Below are 23,259 nucleotides of genomic sequence, written 5' to 3'. Positions count from 1 at the left end.
TTAGTTACCAATTGTATGGCCTGTGGCAGGCTTCTTGCTAGCTAGCTCTTAAAACTTAACCCATTTCTATTAATCTATAAGTTGCCACATGGCCATGGTATTACTGGTCTGCTGGCATCTTGATTTTCCACGGGTGGTGGCTGATGTCTCTCCTGCCTCTCCTTTCTTCTCTCTGTGTATCTGCTTGGATTTCCCGCATGCCTCTAAGCTGCCTTGCCATAGGCCAGTGCAGCGTTATTTATCAACCAATCAGAGCAACACATATTCAGAGCATACAGAAAGACATCCCCCAGCACCTGAAGGGTGGTGAAGGCTGTTTACATAAACAATAGTCACTGGAGGCTGCTGAAACATAAGTGAAGACCCTAAAGGAGGGTTTAATGGGAGACCTGTTTGTTTTTAGCGAGAAGGTTAGACTGGCTGGAAGTCAGTGAGGAAGAGGGTAGCTCAGACTCAAGATAACTTAAAGAGCTGCCAAAACTGGGGGGACCTCAGCGCTGCTAGGAAATGGCACTTATTTACAGTGCACTTTTAAGAGAGTGACATAATCTAGTGACATGATCTAACTTAAGTTTTAAAGATTACCTGACTGTTAGATGGAGAATAGATGGTGGTGTAGCAAAAGTAAATGAGAAAACGGCAGATTCGGCACAAGATAATGGTCCGTTGAATTTCAGCGGTGTTGATGAAGATGGAGAAAAGTGTGGGTGCCTTGAGGTTTTAATGTGAAAATAGAATTGATAGTATTTGCCTTTGCATCATTTGTCAGGTTTTTCCTCAAGTGAGTTAGAAAGTTGAGAAAAGTTAGGGAAATAAAAGATTGAGAGTAGAACCTATTCAGAATTCAGTTTGGGACATAAGTGTTAATCAGAACACAAGAAAAGAGTAAATAATTGTTATAATATGAGGTGGGGGCTCAGAGTATGCAACTTGAGGTATGTAATTATAGTTGTTACTTTTTAGGAATTAGAAAAGGCCTTGAAGGAATAGTGCACATATTCATGGTGGGGGTGGAGAGTGGTGTTGCTGGGGTCTAAGAGCATGAGAATCTGTGTTCCATGGTAGCGTTAGAGACCTATGGGGCCTAGTGGGACCTTTGTATCCTGTGCTTGCTTTAAAGAGATACACTTGACATGGGTCACTGCTGAGGACTGCTCAGTATACCTAAAAAGACCTTTGCTGTTTTCTGACTGGTTGGTATTTCTTGTGAAAAACATCTCATATTAAATTCATAATTAGGTGGTGATATCTCACTGAGGAGGTGTAAATTAAGGGCCTATTGCAACCAATTTTGTATGTGATGTGTTTGTAGTTTTGTTCTGTTTGAGATGAGGTCTGGTTATATTGCCTAGGCTGCTATTGAACTCGATTTCAATCAAGTGATTCTATTGATTCAACCTGTGACTGGGATTATAGTCATAACATACTTCATGTATCTTTTTCTCTTCAGTTTTGCAAAGAATTATTAATTCTAAAATAGTCCCTATAAAACCAGGTACTTGGCCCTGGGTGCATTTTCTGCACCTACTGCTGAGCAATAACGTTTAAGCAGATGCAGAAATAATACATTTCCCACAAAGCCCAGTGGTAGAGTTGCAAGTGCCATCTGAGTCTTAAGACACCAGGCTGATGTTCCCTGGGCGCATTATGGAAGGTAGTGGATATCTGAACATGTTTTTGTCATAATCTTGACCCTTGTGATTCATGTGTGTTGGGAGCAGATCATGTGACTTTGACTTAGGCTGCTCTTGATTGCCAAATCTGTTCTGAAGCAGGGAGGAAGACCTTATTGACTGTCCTGAGCCATGGGCCATCTGGTAGACCTGTTTTGGAGTCCCAGCCACTGACTAGATGACTGGTTCTTAACCTGGGAATCGAATGACCCTTTCACAGGGGTCACCTAACACCATCAGAAAACACAGATATTTACATTACAGTTCGTAACAGTAGCAAAATTGCAGTTATGAAGTAGCAATGAAAATAATTTTATGGTTGGGGGTCACTACAACTTGAAGAACTGTATTAAAGGGTTGTAGCACTAGGAAGGTTGAGAACCACTGGACTAGATTCTTCAGGACATGAATAATTAAGTATTTGTTCAACTCTTTTTTTAAACATTTGAGTTAAATGGCCTTTGATTTTCAGTTATTTGCAATATTTACTATCTTTTCTCATAACAGTATTGACTTCAGAGTATCTAATTATAAGAGACATTAAGGTCATGAAATGAACTTTGTAAACATTCCAAAAAGCAGAGATTTAGAGAATAATTTTTTTTTTTTTTTTGCAACCTACTGGAATCCTGTTGTTATGCTAGTGTTTGAAGTTGTACAGTCTGAGTATTGGATAGATGCGACTAGCTCCTGTAGAGGTAGAAGGATTCTTCATAGTTTCATTCGAAGAACTCCATCTTAGGACCTAGCACCTTGTCTTACCATTACGTTACATGCATTCCAGAAAAGTCGAAATAGCAGTTAAAAGTGTGAACTCTGTTGAAGAGAAATTGCTGTGAGTCTGACTAATCACATGTGTATCCATTTTGTAAGTTTGGGCTCTTTTTCTGCAGCTATTCCTCTGCATAAATGATGCCCGACGAGGAAAGTTACAGGTCTTCTAGTCAAGGAAACTGTTGTTGGCCAGGCTCATGTTGTGCTGACACTTAATATTCTACAAATAAATGCAAGCATGAAAGGAAAGGAAGGATTTAGTGAAGCTGAATTATTTCAGCTTCTCTTGGGAGTTTCGTGTAATGCATGCCAGCAGTTCTGGTTGGGATCATGGTTTTTGCATGATGCTTCTTTTGCTGTCCTGCTGCGGTCTTTACTGTGAGTCCAGCAAAGTAAATAAACTTTTAAAAAAGCAAAAGCAAAATGTCCACATTGGAAACACCACGATAAAAGCTACAAGTAACTGTAAGTCCAACAGATAGTTAGGAATCTGGTAGCACTATGCAGACACATGGTGCAGTGTGAACAAATATGGATTTCCAGTCTAGCATTTTATTCTCTGGAGCAGAGGCTGATCTGTTTCAATATCAGAAAGTCTTTTTCACTCAACCCTTAAGAACAGTAAAGCAAAACAAAACTTCTTAATCTCATGTCTATCATACACCCCACTTTGGAGTCCTGCCAAACTGAAACTGTTGCTCAGCCCAGAATGTGTATTATAACACTGCTGTCACCTGTCTGCCAGACAGTGCAGAGAGGCTTGTATTTTTTTTTAAATATAGTCTTCCTAATATCCAACAGTGTTTTAAGGTGTTTTTTGTATTAAATGCAGCTATAGTTGTATTTCTGGCAGCAGTTAATGGGGCTTATTAATAATTCTGTAATAACGTAAGTATTTTAAATCTATGTGGGAATTTCTATAGAATAAATTTTGCTCCTTCATTTCACTATAAATGTCTTAAGTATTCCATAGTTGACTCAGTTTTATTAGGTAGCAGTCATTATTGAAGTAGTCCTGAGTGTGTCAAATGGATACTTCTGACATGAAAACTATGGATACTTGTATTACTTTTTAGAATTAACTGTCTTTGATGTTTGTTTAAAGTTTTTCATAAAGTTGTTCAATTGCTGTTGTAGTAGGCTTTTTCAAACTTTTTCTTTTTTTGTGGTAGAGTACTTTTTCTATCTAGACTTTTATATGGAACTTCAGTATATAGATCACATCAAAATCTGGCTGCCCTGAGTGCATTGAGAGGGTTAGCACTGTAGCTATCAAGAGTAGCCTGCAGCTCCTGCTGCTCGGATGTGGAAGATCCTGTGTAAATCAGAAGCTACTTTGGGACCTTCCTGAAAATCTTAAAAAGCTTGGATACTTAAATCTTGTTTGATGAGACAATTTACTGGCTCAGAGTTAAATTCTTGATGCTTGGATCTAAGCCCCCAAAGAAGTATGGTGAAGTCCGTAACCTCACCTGAAAGTCATCTGATATTAGTTAGAGATAAGAGAAACAGTTAATCACTACTGGGTGGTTACTGTATTGTAAATATTGGCTAGATAGTTCGTAATTATTTTCTTTTTTTTTTTTTTTTTGATTTTTCGAGACAGGGTTTCTCTGTGTAGCTTTGCGCCTTTCCTGGGACTCACTTGGTAGTCCAGGCTGGCCTCGAACTCACAGAGATCCGCCTGCCTCTGCCTCCCGAGTGCTGGGATTAAAGGCGTGCGCCACCACCGCCCGGCCGTAATTATTTTCTTGACCCTAGTCATCACTTTGTAGAGAGCATAGCTTTATATTTACTTGGCTTCAATGAGAGAACTACAGCCATACAAGTGTAGAGACCCTCCCCAGATTGCTCAGTTCCTAAGTGGAAGTTCTACTTCATTTTACTTTTTCAGCAGTGTTCTTGGCAGAATCTTGTGAACTTGTCTTCTTATGGTGATGGGAGTGTTTATAATACAAGAATTTTGAATGTATTTGGAAAGCTCTAGACAGAAGTTTCTGCCCCGCCTGGTCCCATAGCCATTCAGTCCCAAATAATCACACAGAGGCTTATATTAATTATAAACTGTTTGGCCTGTTGCTCAGGCTTATAACTGACTGGCTCTTACAACTTAATTCAACCCATCTTATTAATCTATGTTGTGCCATGTGACTTTGTGTGTGGCATTACTGATAAGTTTTGGCCTCCTGAAGGCCTCTCTGCCATTGCAACAAACTGAATCAGACCAAATTGGAAAGCCCAGGTTTAATGGGTAAAGTGCTCCCCAGGCGATTCCCGGCCTCGGAGACAGAGACGTGAGACTGGAAGAACCACAAGTCTGTTTTCCAGGATGCTGCTTATGTATCCCCTGTGCGAGTCATCCTGAGCCTCTCTGGGGGAGGAGCTGTGTTTGGCGGGCTTTGAAGGGGTGGGTTTAGGGAAAGAGATAGGGGAAGGGAGCCCAGGTGGATCCTCCAACAGACTCCTCCCAAACAATTAACTGTTCTCTCATATCTTGCTTCTCCTGGTGGCTACTTGGAGCATTTGCCCTCACTCTGCCTTTCTTCTCTATCTCATTTGGATTTCCCTCCTGGTTCCATCCTGCCCTGCCATAGCCCAGTGCAGCTTTATTTATTAACCAATGGAAACAACATGTATTTACAGCATACAGAAAGGCATCCCATAGCAGGATGCTAATATGTCCTTATTAAATACAAAATAGAATAAAAAATTTTCAGAGCTAGGCATCTTACATAGATTAAGCCTATAAACTCAGTACTGTGGAGGTTGAGGCATGAGGAGTGCCAGAAGTTCCCAGCCATCCTGGGGTACAGTGTGAGACCCTGTCTCAAAACAAAACTGAAAAAAGAAAAGAAGAAAAAGACAAAAGCATTATATTTAAAAAAGAAAAGAAAACAAACTCACTGTGTAGACCAGGCTGGCTTTGAACTCACAGAGATATGCTCACCTTGCCTCCCTTTGCTGGGATTAAAGGCGTGCACCATCAGGACCTTCAAGGACCTTGAACTTCTGATCTTCCTGTATCCACCTCCCAAATGCTGGGATTACACGTGTGTGTTACCTCTACACCAGATTTGATGCAGTGCTAGAAATCAAACCTAGGATTTCCTGTACTCGAGGCAATATTACTAAGAGATATCCCCCATTCTGATTTAATTTTAAAGTGAAACTTTACCTTTATTTAAGCTTAGCAGTTCATAGGAGTTTCTGGAATGGGGGAGTTTTTCCTTCCCTTTGTGACATCAGTGCTGAGCTATAGCTCTATGCACCAGAGGGACGTTAATAAGTTGATTCAGTAGAATGGTTCATTGTGTGGACTAACCCAGGTTTGAGGATCTATGGGTTACTCTGGACACTGTATACAGGAAGGCAACACCCAGGTCTTTAAAATCTCAAGGAGCCTTGATAATTGGAAGGGAGCACAGCTGCTGTGTATAACATACATGTCTTAAGAGAGGATTAGTGGACAGGTTACTAAGGGGAACAAGTGAAGCTGGTCTAGGTGATTGCTTGTGTAAATACTGAATTGAGGTATCTGGCTACTTCATACTTTGTGATATAAGAAAATTGAATTTGGTATTAATGTTTACTTCATCTGTCTCAGAGGCATTTGAGGAAATCTCTGTTCTGCAAAGGGAGTAAAGACTATTGTGTTAGCATTTTGTAAATAAATAACTTCATTTCCATTATAGATTAAATATGAAGTTCTAAATGGAGAATCTATAAACTTCTAATTGTATTGCTCTGGGAGCTCAAGATAAAGATACTCTTGAGCCCCAAAGAAATACAGAAGCCAGAAGAAGTGTCAAATCCTCTGGAACTGGAGTTCCAGGTGGTTGTGAGGTGTTCATTGTTGGTGCTGAGATCTGATCTTGGGTCCCTTGGAAGTGCAGCAGTGTTCTAACTGCTGAGCCCCAAGAAATACATTTTTTATTTGTTGCAGATAAATTTGTATAAATAATCATGACAGTATGTTATCCCTTTTGACTGGAAGGGCATCATTACCTCAGTGTTACTATTGTGGAATTCTTATCAGGGGCTGCCAGTGTACTTTGGTTCCTTCAGTCTTAATGCAGATATGGATTATTGCACTGAAACTTTCAATGCAGTTGTATAGACTGAGTGAATTCCTCCTGTGTGGAAGGAACTGGGTGGGATTTTGGGATACTCCAAGCCAGTGACTATACATAAGAGTTTGCCTTTATTGAGCATAGTACCCAAGAAAGGAAAAAAAACTGTGTTAGAAGAACAAGTGCTACAGGGAGACATGAAGTTTAATGATGCAGACAGGAGAGAAATCTGGTGTGGGATATAAGAAAAGGTGGCACAGTCAGAAGGTAGGGTACTAGAGAGGGTAATATCTGATGTGAACCTGAAAAGATGGGAAAGGTTTTTTGTTGCTGTTGTTTTATTTTTTTAAGGTATATCAGAGGCACTAGGAACATTAGTAAGATGGCACTTGTAGCCAGAGATTAGGAAATAAAGCACTGCTAAAGAGGCTAAGAAAGTTTTGGAAGTGTCTTATCGATAAATAGGAATTGATGTAAGCCTTTATAGGGTTATTGAGAGGACTGAATGGATGTTGCATTTGCTATAGTCCTGTGACATAGTCTTAATTAGCAAGTGATTGACTTTCTGTCTTGCCAATAATTTGTTTTGTCTTGTTTTTTTCTTTCTTTCTAGTCAGGCCTTGAAAAGAGGATAGACCAGGCTGTGGAGGAGTGGGATGTTGAGAAGGCTGAAGAGCTCAGCAACCAGCTAGCTACTCGAGAGGTAAGTGAGACTGATTCTGATTTTCTTTTTGCCCTTATTTTTCTCTCCCTTTCTACTGTTTATTTTGAATTGATAGGTTTTGTGCTGACTTTAATGCTTTAAATTTATTCTGGCCTAAAACTTAGGCTGAATATTATGCATAATTGATATTTGACCCTAGTTTTACCTGGCTTCAGCAAGTTTTTTTTGTTGTTGTTGTTGTTTATTTTTTTTCTTTTCTCTTTCTTTATTTTGTTTGAGGTTGGTGTTGCTCTTCAGGTATGATTAGAAGGGTGCCTTCATTTTTCCTTTTTGTCTGCCTTAGTTGATCCTCACGAGGGCATCTGTGTGTTCTGCAGTCACACTTTGCAGCCTTTTCTTAGTCCTGGTTTACAGTCTTTTATTGTAGATTCTGTACATATTGCTCAGTCCTACAGGTTTTCAGCTAATTCTCCCATAGTTTGCAGTGTAAAATTAAATAGATACATTTAATATCCAACTGCAGGTCACAAGATACTTCTGACTCACCCTTGGAGGTGGGGTTCCTGTAGACCTATCACTCATAGTTGATATATTTTCCTGTTCTATAGTTCCTTTCTCTTTATAGACTAAAAACATGAAAATCCATATTCTAGTTTTTATTTTTAGTACCCAATTCCCTATAGTCTTAACCTGTAATACTCCTTGGTGTTTAGTTACATAAAATGCATCAGAGTTCATTCATGAAAATTGCTGGCCCTTTCTAGTGTTCTAACTCACTTGCAGGCTTTTTGTTTTGTTTTTTTTTCTTTTTCCCAGTCTGAAATTAGAAAGTTCTATTTCCATCAATTATTCTGTGGAAATACTGTTGCATTCTTCCATATCCGTTGTCTAAAAAAAAAAAAAAAAGAAAGAAAAAAACACATCATTTTTTCTTTTTATTGTAAATTTTTTTGTGTGTGAATTTTTGTCTGTGGGCCTTAAAAATCTTTTGGATTTTGGTGTATGGAGTAAACAAATTCAAAAGAAAGGCTGAAGGCTGATGATTCCAAAATCACCTAAGACACTTAAGAATTTCAAAATTGACTTTAAGTCTTTAAAAAGAATTGGTCACATCAAATATTTCTGTGTATAATGTTTATACATGTGTATTAGTGGCTAATATAAAAGAAATTACAGAGCTGTGGGTATTAAGGGCATTGGCTAGAAATAGCATGAATGAGAGTTATATGGCTTTGAAAAACCAAAAATTAAGTTGATGTTTTAAACTGGGTATGGTGGTGCATGCTTGTAATCCAAGTACTTGGGAAGCTGAGGCAAAAAGATTACTATGACTTCAAAGCCAGCCTAGGTTACAGGGTGAGACCCTATTTCAAACAAAACAAACTCTTCACATTTTGTGAATTGCTCTATTGTGGTAAAGTACAGTAGAATTTATGCTTGTAGCCATTTGAGTGTGTAACTGAGTTGCATTGAACACACTCAAACTGTTGTGCAGAGTCTCCCACTACTCATCTCCAGAATTTTTTGCAAAACGGAAACTCTACAACTTAAATTGTTACTCTGCAGTTTCCTCTTTACTCTGCTTCGATAGCATACCTTTGCCTCTGCATTCAGCATATCTGTAGATGCTTCATACTGGCATAACAGGTTTAGAGATCATTGTGTTGTAGTGTGTGTCAGAATTTTCCTCCATTTCAAGACTGATTGATACTCTGTCTCATTTGCAGTTATTTGTGCCATTGTTTGTACATTTAATTGCTGGAAGACAGTACTCCACAGTTTAACATAGACTTGCTACTGTAAACATGAGTATACCAGCATCTGTTTGAATCCCTGTTTGAACTTCCTTGTGTATATACCCAGAAATAGAATTGCTACCTCATTTAAGAAAAAAAATAAATGCATGTCGGACATTTGGTATGTTTTTAATTTGTGAGGATGCTATGACTCAGCATAGCCATCAAAGCTTTGACATGGTTACCTTGCTGAAATATACTTGTATTTGCTTTTTTCTTATAAAGTATTCTACTCTTCCCATCTTGGAATGCTTCATATGCCTACAGTTTGACAATTGCTCTACCTTATAAAAAAACAAAAGTGTCATATTTTGATTAAATGTAGCTCTTGTTGGATATAATAGTATTTTATCACAATTTTGAAGGGTAAAGATAAAGTTCATTTAATAAAATGAACTTGAAGATGTATTAAATTGCGCCCCAAGTTCAGAAGGATTTCCTGTTAGCTGTTGGTTATCTATGGCTTCTTCAGTATGAGTAAGATCCCCTATATGTCAATCTGTGCTTTCACTCAACAAACGTGTGTGTGTGTGTGTGTGTGTGGGGGGGGTAGTGGTAGTGTGGTCCTTGGAACACAGCCATAGGTGTGCAGTTGTAAGTAGTGACTTAGTTTCTTAAAAGTATAGTTAACTGCTGAGATAACAAGATTATACCAATTAGTGAATGTCATCTGCAGATTTTGACAGGGTGGCCATAGAAACATGAGGAAATGGTGGGGAGGATCAGTGCTTGTGGGCTTGGACAGGACCTCAGGTGTTAGATGTCTGCCATAGCTCTAAGGATTCAGATAGAGGAGGACATCGGGGTGGGACTAGGGAACAGTAGAATCTAGGGAGGCTTTCGAGACTGGAAAGCACACAGGGCACTAATAGTCAGTCAGTGGGTTACACCCTTCCTAAATTGGGTGTAGAAGCTAGTGGCAGCCTACTGTGGATCAGGAATGAAACCTTTGAGGGAGCTGGAGCTTAACTGTCTCTCTACTGAGGAAGTATCTCACCCTGTGCTAGTTGTTGACCAGGAGTCTCTCGAATGGCTTGAAAGATTCCAGGGCTGTTTCGTATTGGTTTGGGTTGCTGGTTTGGGTTTGCTGGTAGTTTGTAGTAAAGCCCAAGACACAACTTAAGAAAAACCAGCAGGACTATAGTTTGTGATTGCTTGCTGATTTTTAGAAATGCTACGTCTGTCTTCATTGCACTCTTCAGGACTACAGGACTCAAACTTGTGCTCTCTTGCCTTTTTAATTTCATCCTGTTTTGTGTACTATGACCTCTTCCAACTACAAAGGTAGCTGCCACAGCAGACCCCTTCCATCAGTCAGTTGTCTCTAACTTTTTGTCTTGTTAAGGAAAAGATAAGACAGATAAGAAAATTACCTCTTCTACCTGAAACCAGGGAATTTTGCAGAGAAGCATCTGTTTTATTGCAGGTTCTGAGTTCCTTTTAGCAGAGTTAATTATTTTATTTGCTATTAAGGAAGTTGTGCAATTTGAGGCCAGAAAGATGGCTTGGTGGGAAATGGTGCTTATTATACAAGTGTAGCAGCCAGAGCTTGATCACAGGAATCTATGTGAAGGTGAGAGGAGAGAACTAACTTTGTAATTTGTCTTCTCATCGTCACACACTGAATGACCCCATACACACACCATACACACATATAAAGATGTTAGTAAGAAAAAAAAATGTGCCAACAAGTTGGCTCAGTCGGGAACCTGCGTTGGATAGCATCAACGTAGAAGGGGAGAAGTGATGTGGGTGTGCACATAAAGACATTTCAATTTTTAAGGGAAACCTACAAAATTTGTAACTTTATTTAAATTTGCATTACTGTCCATACTAGCAAAGGCATTTCCTATTCTCTAACACTACATTCTGTTGCAATGTTCCTTTGATCTAGAATGGCTGCTCTGTCCTTATTTTTTCAAGACCTTGTTTTTGAGGAGAAGCCAAGTAGCACACACCCCTCAATTTTGTTTTGTCTAGTATTTCCCCATGATGAGTCACAGCAGTAACCTTGGGGCCTTCTCAGGCTCTGCAGAGGCACATGCTATCTATCTCTTTGTGCCACTTTTTGATGGTTTTACTTTGATGAGGGTGATACCGCTGAGTTTCTGCACTGTACAACTACTGTTTTCTCCTTTGTGATGAATAAATACTTTATGGAGAGATAGTTTAAGGCTGCACATCTTTCCTTGTTGTACTTTCATCTGTTTCAGCATCTGTTGCTGGTTCTTTTCTTGTGTAGGGACGTTATTATTGTGATTGCCAGATGACTTTAGATCTTTAAAGCAATGTTTGACTTTACTTTTAAAAAAGATTCATTTTAATTTTAATTGTGAGTGTGTGTGTTCACTTGTTCATGTATGAGTGTAGGTGCCCAAGGAAGCCAGAAGAGGTGTCAGATCTCCTGGAGCTGGAGTTAAAAGTAGTTAGTTGTAAGCTGCCTGATGTGGGTGCTGGGAACTGAATTCTAGTCCTCTGTATGAGCAGCAAGTGCTCTTAACTTTGAGCCATCCCTCCAGTTCCCCTTGAGAGTACTTTTTTTACATGGCATACCATGATTAAAATTTAGTTTTTAAGTGTGAGGAATTAGTTTATAGATTTTTAAGTGTGAGGAGTTAGATTATATATTGTTTTCTGAATCCATATTAAATTTCATGAGCCTGGATAATATCCCAAATGGTGTGATAGGTTGGGAAGGAGTTCCATATATATTCTGTGCCAGCTTTGTTTTATTAATTCCACCCTCGCCTTGGTGAGCTGCCTTGCTATGTACATGTTTGACGGCCTGAAAAGTTGTCTGGAGCTATACCTCTAGTGTTTAGACATTTTTAGAAATAGGGATTCCCCACCCACCCACTCCCCACCCCGAGACAGAGTTTCTCTGTGTAACAGCCCTGGCTGTCCTGGAACTTGCTTTGTAGACCAGGCTGGCCTTGAACTCACAAAGATCTGCCTGCCTCTGCCTCCCAAGTGCTGGGATTAAAGGTGTGTGCTACCTTGCCCGGCTAGAAATAGGGATTTCTTTGAAGATACTGGTATTGTAGTTTGGTGTTTTCTCATCTTGCTGTTTTAGAAGTTGTAATTTTATAATGCTGACTAGGAGTTTTTCCTGACATACTCCATGACAAATGAAATTGCTTTGGAAATACTGTTTTTAGCACATGTGAGAATAACATTTTTCTCAGTTGTCTTTTTACTTTGATATATATTTAAGCTGTGTTCTGGTAAATTCAGATGACTTATTGTGAGTTTAATGAATTCTGATTAAAAGAAAAGCCAGTAATTTATCTCCTGGATAACTGAAAGGACAGCTGGGTCATGTTTGCTGTCTTGACGTAGACTAGGGAAGACACCAGTGCTGTGCCCACCTTTTGAGCACCTGTGAGGAGCTTTGGCGGGGAATGGTGCAAACTTTAGATTCTCATATTCACCCCTTAGTGCCAGTCACTGTGATGATGAGATGGGATTTTAGAGAAGTATGAGTTTGGGGCAGAAACCTTTTATGAATAGAGTGTATATATGCATGGTAGGTGTCCTTTTGAAATTCAGGTAGATTGGTTTTTAATAACAGCACCGTTTGCTTTTCTCAAGAAGCAGTGACTGGGACCTGCTGATAAAGCCTTTGCTCAGAAGCACAGACCCCAGAGTTCTTAAAGCCCTTTCCAGCCATAGGTGAAGTTCATTTTGATGTTTAACATTTAAAAGCCTGTGAAGCGAGTAGGGCAGCATCAATTTTGAGAAAAAAGAAGTTAAAAGTAGAACCACGTCTGTGAATAGACCTAGAAAACAGTCCTTAAGGAGAGTATGTCAAAATTAGGCTGTTAGTGTGCTCTCATTGTGACCCCGCAACCTCATAATTTCCCAGGAACGTGTCCCTCAAATTTGTGGTGACTGAGTTGTGTGGAATCTGGTTTGGGGGAAGGGGTGACTTAAAGTCTTATGTCTAAGCCTAAACTGTGCTGTGGCTTTAGTTTGCTGTGCAGCTACACTCGGCTTTGAGAGTGCCCTCTGCCCATCTGCCCATTCAGTGCTTTAGCAGTTTCTAAGGAGAAATGGACACACAGACTTGGACTGGTGTTACACTGATGAAACTGTGCCAACTTGAAAGAAATGTTTCTTTCTTTAAACTCTTGTTTGGGGCATGTGTGTCCGAACTGACCTCTGACTGGCAGGGCATTCTGCTCATCTTTCACCCTTCATCCTTAGCTGCTGTCTTTTCTGACTCATTATCTTTATAAGGCACACTTCAGTTTAAAGAGACCTGTGGAAACAAATACTTTGAAATTCAGCTCTAAAGCCTGAATTTAATTTAGTGGGCAGCAGTTGGAGCAACTGTTACATTTTGTAAAAAGGACTTTTCTCTAAGCATCTTTCTGTGGAGATAAAAACCAACTTCAGTTGGTTGCAAAACAATATGTTCCCACCCTCAAAGGAGTCACCCCTCCTTTAACTACATATATTCCTCAGATGGACTTCATTTCCACCTGTCCAGTGTCAGGGCAAAATAGCCCTCTTCCTATTTTCATGAATACTCTTTTGGGAAGAAATATCCTGAAACCAAGCTTATGTGTTAAAACTGCTCAGATACAATGCTGAGCAGTATATTCCAATTAACCATTATAAAAATACATTGCTGGAACATCTAGCCCTGCTGAAGAAGGAGAGATTCTTTCTATAGTTGTAAATATTGTGATTTCTTCTGGCATCTGAAGAGTGGCTAAAAGCAGTAAAAATATAGTACAGATTTTCTACATACAGAAATATATATATATATATATATAATACATAGATATATTAAGAGTAAATGTCATATCTTTATTCCAACCAATATTTTATGTTTATGGAAAGGATATGTTGCAGTTAGCAGTGACAAATGCTGTCAACCATGAATTTTCTCTAAAAACAGATGGTAGGTTTTACTTACAGTCATTTTGTGTGGATATCTGCAGACTCTGGAAAATATATTTTGTCTTTTAATACTATTCTGCCTTCCAGTCTTGATGTTTTCTTGATTGACTTCTCTTTCTAGTAGTAACTACAGTTTAGCACCATTTCTTTTTGGTATATTTCGCTGGTGGATTGGCAGTAGGAAAGGATAGGGCATATGGGAGGAAAAGCCCTCTCAGGTAAGGGGCTGTTGCTACTAGGCAGCTGCACCAGTTCCTAGAGGAGATGGGAGCTCTCTCCTTGGCAGTGTGTGTCTGCTGAGGATCATCCAGGACTGACTCCTTTTCATTAACTTTGGTCATCTCTCTGCCTTTTAATTCAGACATTTTTCCCTGTTACCCTCTTGTTGTCAGCACATAGTTGCAGGGGCTTTGACGTAGTAGTTTTAATTTTTAAAAGCCTTATTCTCCTTAACTCTAACAAGTAACTCAGTTGTTACATGTAGAACTTAGCACAGTGTGTGGAGTAAGCCTGTCTGACCCTGTGAGAGAACGTGGATGAATTCCTTCACATCTAGTTTAAAGACATTTTCTTCCCATAAAAACCCTGTAGCTTCGAAGTCAAAGCGTGTTGGCCTCAGAAAAGTAAAATTGGTATTGGTATTTAGCAAAGGACATCTCTCTGTGGTTTTCAGGTGTGCTCATTCGAATCTCGTTGCATTGTGATGCTTTCTTTTAACCTCTGGGGTCTAGCTGGGTGCTCACCTCGAATGGCATTCCTTATGTGCTGTCTTAATTATGTTTATCTGTGCTTTTAACTAACCTTAAAAAAGATTTCAGATGTTACAAGTCTAATTAAAGAGACAGACAAAGCACAGTTTATACTGTAGATTTTTTCTGCAGTTCAATTAATCAGCATGTTTTCTCTTTTAATTAAAACCATTTTAGTAAATTAAAGCCCACAGCAAAACACATATATAATTTGTTTGTAATTAGCTCTTAATTGGTGGTAGTTGAAGCTTAGCACCCTTGGTTTCTTTCTTCATGATTGCCATTTTATTAGCAGCCAGTCATTAATTAATCTTTTTCTAATTAGCTTATAAAACTGTTGATGGCACATTATTGTAAATGTGATTTTAAGTTCAAAGCTTGTTAATAGGCTTTCTTACTTAGAAGAACAGAGATAAAGAAATTGCTGAAAACAGTACTACAGTTCTTTCAAAAAACTGTCTTTCTTATGGGGGCTGTGTAAAACATCTAACAGCTTATGGTTAATTTTTTAATGCCTTTTTCCCCTTTATGAATGGAATAAGTTGTTTGAATATAAATGTCAATATCTGGGAGTAATTTCAACAGTGTAACATCTTTTCCTTCTGCTTTGGAATATTGTAATCGATGTATAATTTGAAGTTATTAAAACAGGAGTTAGGTAAACTATTTAACTATTAAATCAAAGTTGAGTATATGGATCATATCGAATGCATATGTATATGTGTATGTGTGCATCTATCTTCCTACTGTGTTTTAAATCAGGATTTGTTGGTTATGCTTTGAAATAAACTGGCAGGAGTTATAGGTATGTATAAGTATGTATCTGGTTGTACGTCTAGACACTAATGTGATACACAAACATAGGCAAACATGTCAGCCTGTGTATGCACACATTTCAAGTTGACATTGAAACAAGATGCCAATGATACAAAGAAAAGAACTTCATTGAAAATTCAGTTAATGGTGAGCTGTGTCATAGCTTGGGCTGTTGTCGGAACACTGGCATCCCAGGTGTAACCATGGAAAGACCAATGTAACATTTACTGCGGTAGATACCACCTTAAGCTGGGATTTGCCTGAAACCTATTAGCCTTGTTACATCCTTTCTTGAAATACACTGGCATCCTGAGTTTTTTTTTTTTTTTTTTAAATCAATTATTGCAAAGTTTTGAAACTTAATTTTAAAACACAGCAGAACTGGCCATTGGAAATGCTTGTTTTTCGCTCTTGAACTTTGTGTGTTATTTCAACTTTGACTGTTTCTTTGCTTGTTTTTCAGAAGGCATTTTACGATGGCATGCGAGAGACACTAGAAAGGGATAGCTGACAAGGAAAAAATTAAAAATTGGATAAAAAGTAAATGAATAATGTCATATTACTAAAAAGATGAGAGGCTAATTTGTGCCGACTTTTTGCTAATTTTGTTCAAGCTTCAAAATGAGGAGCTGTCACCCGTTCTGTGTAGCGCTGATGACAGTGCCAATGATCCATGAAATAAGCTGCCGCTGGCTTTGTTCTGATAAGAATGAACAAATCTGCACAATGTTCGGCTCCCAGAATCTCATTTTCATACTTGCATGCAGGCTAAAAGAAATAAGCTGTTTGCAGGCTTGATTAATCAGACATTGGAGGGTTTTTTGTCTCTTTGATCTCTTTCGTCTCCTAGGTAACTTGCTTGACATTAATGTTGAGCTTGAGTAAAGACAATCAGGAATTGTCGACCAAACTGATATAAAAATTAAAGACCTTAACACTTTAAGTACTCCAGTAATGGTTCCGCTTTACTTCAGAAAACATCTGTTTTCATTTAATTAAAGAACAAAAGAGAATGGCATAAATATTTTTCATAGAGACCTATTATTGTATAAAAAGTTAAAGTATGATAATTGGTATTTTTAAATAAGTGCCTTGAAAGTGTTCAAAAGAGAGGAAAACTTCATAACTCTGTTACAAGCTAGTAATTTTGAGATGACTAAAATATTTTATAAAATGGATAAGTAGTTTGTAGCTGCACTAGATTAAGCTGTTGGAATCAGATGCTTCCAGTGATTATCAGGAAACTTTATGACATTTGCAAGAGGTACTAACTTGATTTTGAAGGTTTTTTTTAAAACCTGCACTGTGTTTATAAGGATGTGCCATTGTATCTGTTTTACGACCCAATATGATTTACACACACTGAACCTGTAAAATTGAAAGGAATTAAAAAAATGTCGCGGTGCATTTGCTTGAGGTTGTGCAGGCGCTTTTACAAATCTTCCAAGTGGCTGTAAAGATGAATGCCTCAAGGGTCCAGCCAGGGCCCTGCTTTTCCAACCAGCTAAAGCCCTTATCTTAAATCCAAGCAAAGTACCATTAATCTTTTTGAAAGACCTTTTATGGCTTTTAATATATCCCAAATTAGAACATTTTACACCCTTGGTTCCTGAAATATGGTGATAAAAAGCCTTTAGAGCTTAATTTTCCTTACCGCATGCTCTGACCAATTTGCAGTTCTTTGTGATAATGTTTAGATACCTTAATTAAAATGCAGCAAAATATTGGATGTTCTATATGGAAAATGCTGATACTTTGGCTACACATACAAGAAATTCTGTATGTATTTTTATTCATTAAAAAGTCTTCTCACATTGTGTTACTATAGTTATCTGATGACCCCAAACTGTTTTATTTATTTATTTTTTTATTTAATATAAAAGCCATTGACCAAGCTTTTGGGATGTTTACATTGGGCAGGAAGGTGCATTTTTCTTTTATAGAAATGAAAGGGTGATTCTTGTCTGCCTACTTTATTTGTTTGTCATAGAGAAATACAGCACAATATTCTTTTATATTCTGAAACTCAAGTTTGTCATCTTGACTGAAGAAATACATTTCTTCTCAACTGCCTCTTCATTGAAGGCCTTATTATCCTTTTGTATTTCCAGATATCTTTGTTGCATTTATTTCTCCACAGAAATAGTGAAACACATTGCATTCGAAGGTCAAAAACTACTATGGATTTTCATCATTACAAATCATAAGTTTTTTTTTTTTTTTGTAAAAAAAAAAAAACCACAGTACATGGAACAACCTTGTTTTAATGTTTATTGATTGAAGAACATTTCATTTAATCTAGCCATGGTCTAAAGTAGGTAGATAGTACGCCATTTTAGGAGCATTGTCTGAAAGTGCACCTATGAACCTGGTAGTTTATTAACATAGTTCACAAAGTGATGGAGCCTACTATGCAGTGTGAAGAATTTCTAAAAGTCTCTACTGTGTCTTGATAGTGGTCTCTGTAACTTTGCCATGATGCCGGTGGTTCTGGATTTGGTTTTATTTTTAGCTTTGTAGGAACACTGGAAGCATTTCTATTTGGCTGTGGTTGCATGGAGAGTAGTCCATTGGAACACCAAGGTGCTCCTTGGCTTGTCTGTCTTATATCTGGGGAACTCAGATTAGGAACTTGAGTAAGTTAAAAATACAGAGCTACAGCTTGATTTTACAACAGTTTGGGAAAACAGCTTTCACTCATGCTAATGGTATAGAGCAGATATGGTTCACATTATATTGTTTCTTACCCAAGGTAGAGGCTGAGTTTAAGTATCATGAAAAGTAGCTGAGAGGTAAATAGGACTTTGACCTGGGGGAGTTGGTAAACTGTATCATACATCATTCTTATATTTGGTTTGTAATGTGTAGGAATGGAATTAACAGAGAAATACAGATATTGAGGGAATGAGGCAGGAAAGAGATTAAATCATCCAAGTGAATGTTGGCATCTTGTCGTGCATCTCAAACTTAGGTCACAAGCTGCTTTTTGTGACAGAAGACAGCTTCTTAGGTTAACTTAGTGCTCTCCATGTGTCCAGTTTTACCCACACACTTCCCAGTCCCTTTGCATTTAGCTGCAGCTATGTGATTAACTCTGATCAGAAACAATGTCTGTGTTACTTTAAGAGCCAGTAAGAAACCCTCCAGTTCTGCCACATAAGGAGATACTGGCACCACAAGATGTGTGAGGGCCCTGCTGTCTTCAGGTTAAACTGAAACAGAAGTCATTGATATTTAGGGATTTGATAGATACTGTACTGGCCATTGCACTAACCCGAGCAGCAGGTTCTAACTTAATTTTTTTTCATGTATGACAAGTACATAGGTTTTCAGTGGATGGGAATTCCGTCTTAATGAAAAATGATGCCACAGAACTTTCTTTGAGTTTTCTGTTCTGAGATGTAGTGTTACCAGGCCCTTGATTAGTCTTTTTTAATCTGTGTGTGTGTGTACGTAACTATGTACTATGTATGATACAGGTGTAGACAGAACAATCTTGAATGTCAGGTCCTCACTTTGCATCTTTTTTGAGACAGGATGTTTTGTGTCATGGCTCTCTGCCCTGCCATTTCCTGCCGTGCCCTTCCCTGCTGTGCCCTACAAGCTTCTGGGGATTCTCCTGCCTCTGCCTCCCATATTCCCCATAGGAACAGAATTAGAGATGCATTTGCTGCCATGCCTGGATTTATGGGGGCGGGGGCAGATTTTGAGCTTGTGTCCTCACACTTGTATGGCAAGTATTTTACCCAGGGAACCCATCTCCCTGACTAGTTCTTCGCCTTATTTTGCAGGGAAAGGGGAGGTTAACTTAGATGAACTTTTCTGTGATAAAAGAACTGGAAAAAGAAGAGAGTTAACAGAACAAAGCCAGCATGGAGGCAGCCATATCTCTTTCTCATCCATTGTGTGAAAGGATGTCCTATATGGCTTAGTGCTGTGTCTCCAGTGGCTGGCAGAAGCAAGCATCTGTGCCTTCATGAAGGTTATGGAGTAAATGTTCTTGCACAGTTGTGCAACTAGAATTGGTTTGGATTTTGAGAAGATGCTGAGTTTGCTCTGCTGTGTCAAGTGGATTTTCAGATCCTACTTGGTCCTTTCAGTGGCCTTACTGCTGTTAACCATATCAGCACCTTGGTTTGATTGTTACTTTTCTTCCATCGAGAGAGAAAAAGACAAGAGTGTTTGTTTCCTGAACTGAAAAACCAGGTCTCTTTTTCTCACTTTTGTAAATTCCAGACAGATCTTGATTACCACTTGCTCTAGAGGTGGTGTTGCCCAAGATCAGCTGAGAGATGTGTCAAGCATTATAGACTTCATCTTGCACATGAGCTCTTCACTTCCAACCATGCCTTCACAGGCTGTCAGCCAAGCAAATCTCTGAAACTCGGGTTTTGATAGGCTAATTTGAATGGCTTCCTATGTTTCCTGTTCACGAGTCTGCCTGTCTTCTAATATGTGTTTAGTTTAATGAAGGAATAGAAATGCCCAGAAACATCTGAAATATTGAAGGCCTTTGATAATTTAAAGCTTTCTTTGTTTCTGAGACAGAGTCTGGCTATGCGGCCCTGAATGTTCATTATTGCAGCCCAGCTTTGTTTCACTGGGCAGCATCCCTTTGCTGGATTCCAGGTGTGTCCCACCACCATACCACCTGACTTCACCTCAGTTCTTAATGGATCTTAGTCATACACATGGATGGATAGTTACATTAAGAACCTCTTTATTATGTATTGGCATTGCTGTTCTGGGGATGCTTCCTGGGAAATACTTTGCAACCTGGCAAAGAAATACAGAAGCAAGAACTTACAGGCTGAGCTAAAGAAGTCATCTGGATTGGGGTTCATGCTAAATGAGTCTTGGAGGGCCAGCATTTAGCAGTCAGGGAAGCATGAACAGGGCTGCTGCCCAGGGAACAGCTAGGTCCTGGAGTCCAGCTTCTTTACTTTCTGACTCCCCTTATATTCTTTTCTCTCTCAGAGACTTAAAAGCTGTTGCCCATCATGCAGAGTGCATTTATGAAGTAGTAATTAGCTTCCCCATGTTTCATTAATCCCATCTGTGACTGCCAATCAGAGCTTCTGATCAGCATGAGATAACTGGTGTGACCATACTGAGTTGCTGTAATTCTAGCCCAGAGCAAAGAAAGTTGATGTCTCTGTCAGTCTGTTTGCAGCCTTATCAGGGTAAATTCCTGTTCAGCCTACAGAATTGCTGAGATAGCTTGAAGGGCCTCATTACTACCTTTGTGGACCCTCAAAGGGTCTGAGTTTGGGAAGGATTTCCATCCAGGAGATGGTGCAACTGGGGTAGAGGATCTTTGAGTAGTGGAGGGAAATACCTATGTATTTGTAATGCTTTGTTCAAGGGGACGGAGCATAGGATTTCTTATTTCTTAGACACAGCTCCTGAACCATGTGCTCCCAATTTTTTTGTACTATTATGATTCTTATATTAGCTAGAATATTTCTTTTAACATGTGTTTCCTTTTTTCTTCCATAATTCTTAGCTCGGTGTAAAAATTGCCAAAGCAATTGCCTGCCATAAATTTGTTAAAGCCAAAAAGGAGGCTGAAAACTCACAGGCTGCTCGAAAGAAGAAGAAACTGGCGTGGGGGTAAGTTCACTTAAGACTTCTGTCCTGAGGTGGAAGAGATGGCTTAGCTGTCAGGAAGACTGGGGTTCAGTGCCAAGCACACACATGGTGGCTCACAACTGTGCAGTTCCAGGGGATTCAATGCCCTCTTCTGGTTTCTATGGGGACCAGGCATGCATACGGTAAACAGACATACTTGCAGGCAAAACACTCAGGCATGTAAAGTAGTAATAATGTTTAAAAATTGAAAAAAAAAGTCATGATTCTATTTACATGGTAGGAATTTCAGGAAGTCTGCTTATTCATCGAATCCACTTATCTAATGTTTTATGTCTCAGTGGAATAGTTATGAGGTTGTAAATTTGTAAATCTGGCAGCATTTCCTCAGCCTGTGGTGTTTGTGAAATTTGAGACACTTTGGTCACTTACTAAACGTTATTTTAGTAGAGTATTTTATTTTAGAAATAAATTGAGATTTTTATGTTCTTCATTTTAGGTTTGAAGCAAAGAAGAGATGGGAAACTAAAAGCAACATGGGATATATGTAGCCTTGCAGAGTTCTTCAGGACATTTATTGATAGGCTGGCATGCTTCATTTATCAGAAAGATTTTTCTGCTTAGGTTAAAAATGTCAGAAAATTGATAAGGGTAGAAAAAGATAAGCCTAAAACTTGGGAGTTGATTATAAACTCTTTGTGGTCTTTTTTCTAAGAAGTTTGTGAAGGAAATGAACATTTTTATATTTGTGTAAGAAATTTTAAGCATATATACAAGAAAAAAGGATAAGGTTTTATTTATTTGTATAAGCCTACAGTTTAAAATTAATTTTGTGTTTCATCTGTCTGGCCTAGTATAGCCTGTGAGGTCCTTGTACTTCCTTATCTGTTCTTAGCATTACTGCAACTGTTTCTAAAATTTGAGTTTTTCAGAATGGCTTTTGTTTATAATGGATTAGTCATAAATAGAAAAATTCTCAATTGTTACTTTACAAATGACTTTAATTACTTTAATGCTATAAGAGTAATTATTGATTCTTTTTGGAGGCAGTAGAATTAATTTTTTGTAGTCACATAGTAAAAGCAATTGATTAATTTTTGTGTAATGTCAGTGGAAATAATTATAGTAAGAAGTGGACATAGTGTATCTGGAGAATGATTTAAATTCAGCTTTGCCTAGAAAATGTCTTTCTAAATGTCTCTCAACCATGTTATTCTTTAAATTACGATTGTTCTTTGAAAAGAAAATGGTCTGATTGTGTTAGACGAATAGTTGTAACTCAGGATATCCTAACTTTGGATTTGTTTTTACCTCTTCTCCCACTACTCCTTAACAGATGGAATGAATTAATGAGGCCAAAGAGAGAACTATAATACCTGGGAAGTCATTGTCCTTACAGTCCTAATGGGAAGAGGCTTTGAAAAGTAATTTGATAACTGGCAAGACTAAATGTGGACACTGCGAAAAATTAGATCATAATTACATTATTTTTATACTTAAAGCAGTAACAATTTCATTAACTTATGGTGATACGTAAATTTTCTTTATATAAAGAATAAGTGAATAATTTGTTGCTCTTTAAGAGTCCAAATGTCGCCTGGTGGTCTTGGAGCACAGAGACAGGTGGAACTCTGTGAGATCAGGACAGCCTGGTCTATAGAGTGAATTTCAGGACAGCCAAGGCTACACAAAGAAACCCTGTCTCAAAGAAAAAAAAAAAAAGTCTAAATGTTAAATCTTTTTTCCATTTAATTAAGAAAAACCAGTGTACAAAAAGCAAGATCTAGGAGATTGGATATCTAACCCACTTGTCTTCATACCTTTAAAAGGTATCCATTTATAAATGTTCCTGAGTACTGTTTACTTATAGTAACCTACTTCACACTCTTAGTGAGTGAGCGTATGCTTAACAGTATAGGAATATTTTCTCCACCCACTACACATAAGATGTAGTATCTTTGAGAAAGTTCTTAGTATGAATAGTTTCGTATGTAAGGCCTCAGAACATGCATTCTCCTTGGGCCTTCATGCTACTTTTCTGTTTTCTTGTATTCACCTAGGTCTCGTAACTTTTGTTGGCATATAGGGTCAGGTTGTGGAGCCTCTGACTCAGTCTAATCAGCAAAGCCCTCCTCACCCACACCAGTGTGGCACTTTACCTCTTGGTGCCCATTCTGGTTTGTGTTTGCTTTTAAAAAATAAATTTCCATTTTATATGTA

General features: G+C 38.4%; 1 protein-coding gene across 3 annotated transcripts in view; it reads left to right on the top strand.

The window, feature by feature from the left end:
* Positions 1–23,259, top strand: part of Fam204a (family with sequence similarity 204 member A) — a 34,148-nt gene extending 10,889 nt beyond the window's left edge. For all 3 annotated transcript variants that reach the window (XM_006978465.4, XM_006978464.4, XM_042266091.2), the window contains 3 exons: positions 7,131–7,220; positions 20,957–21,063; positions 21,539–23,259. In XM_006978465.4, the coding sequence (XP_006978527.2) occupies positions 7,131–7,220; positions 20,957–21,063; positions 21,539–21,590 (249 nt within the window). In that variant the 3' untranslated portion in view covers positions 21,591–23,259. The remainder of the gene's footprint in view (positions 1–7,130; positions 7,221–20,956; positions 21,064–21,538) is intronic.

This window comes from Peromyscus maniculatus, chromosome 1, assembly GCF_049852395.1.
Source record: "Peromyscus maniculatus bairdii isolate BWxNUB_F1_BW_parent chromosome 1, HU_Pman_BW_mat_3.1, whole genome shotgun sequence".
Lineage (NCBI taxonomy): Eukaryota > Metazoa > Chordata > Mammalia > Rodentia > Cricetidae > Peromyscus > Peromyscus maniculatus.
This window is presented reverse-complemented; position numbering and strand designations above follow the sequence as displayed.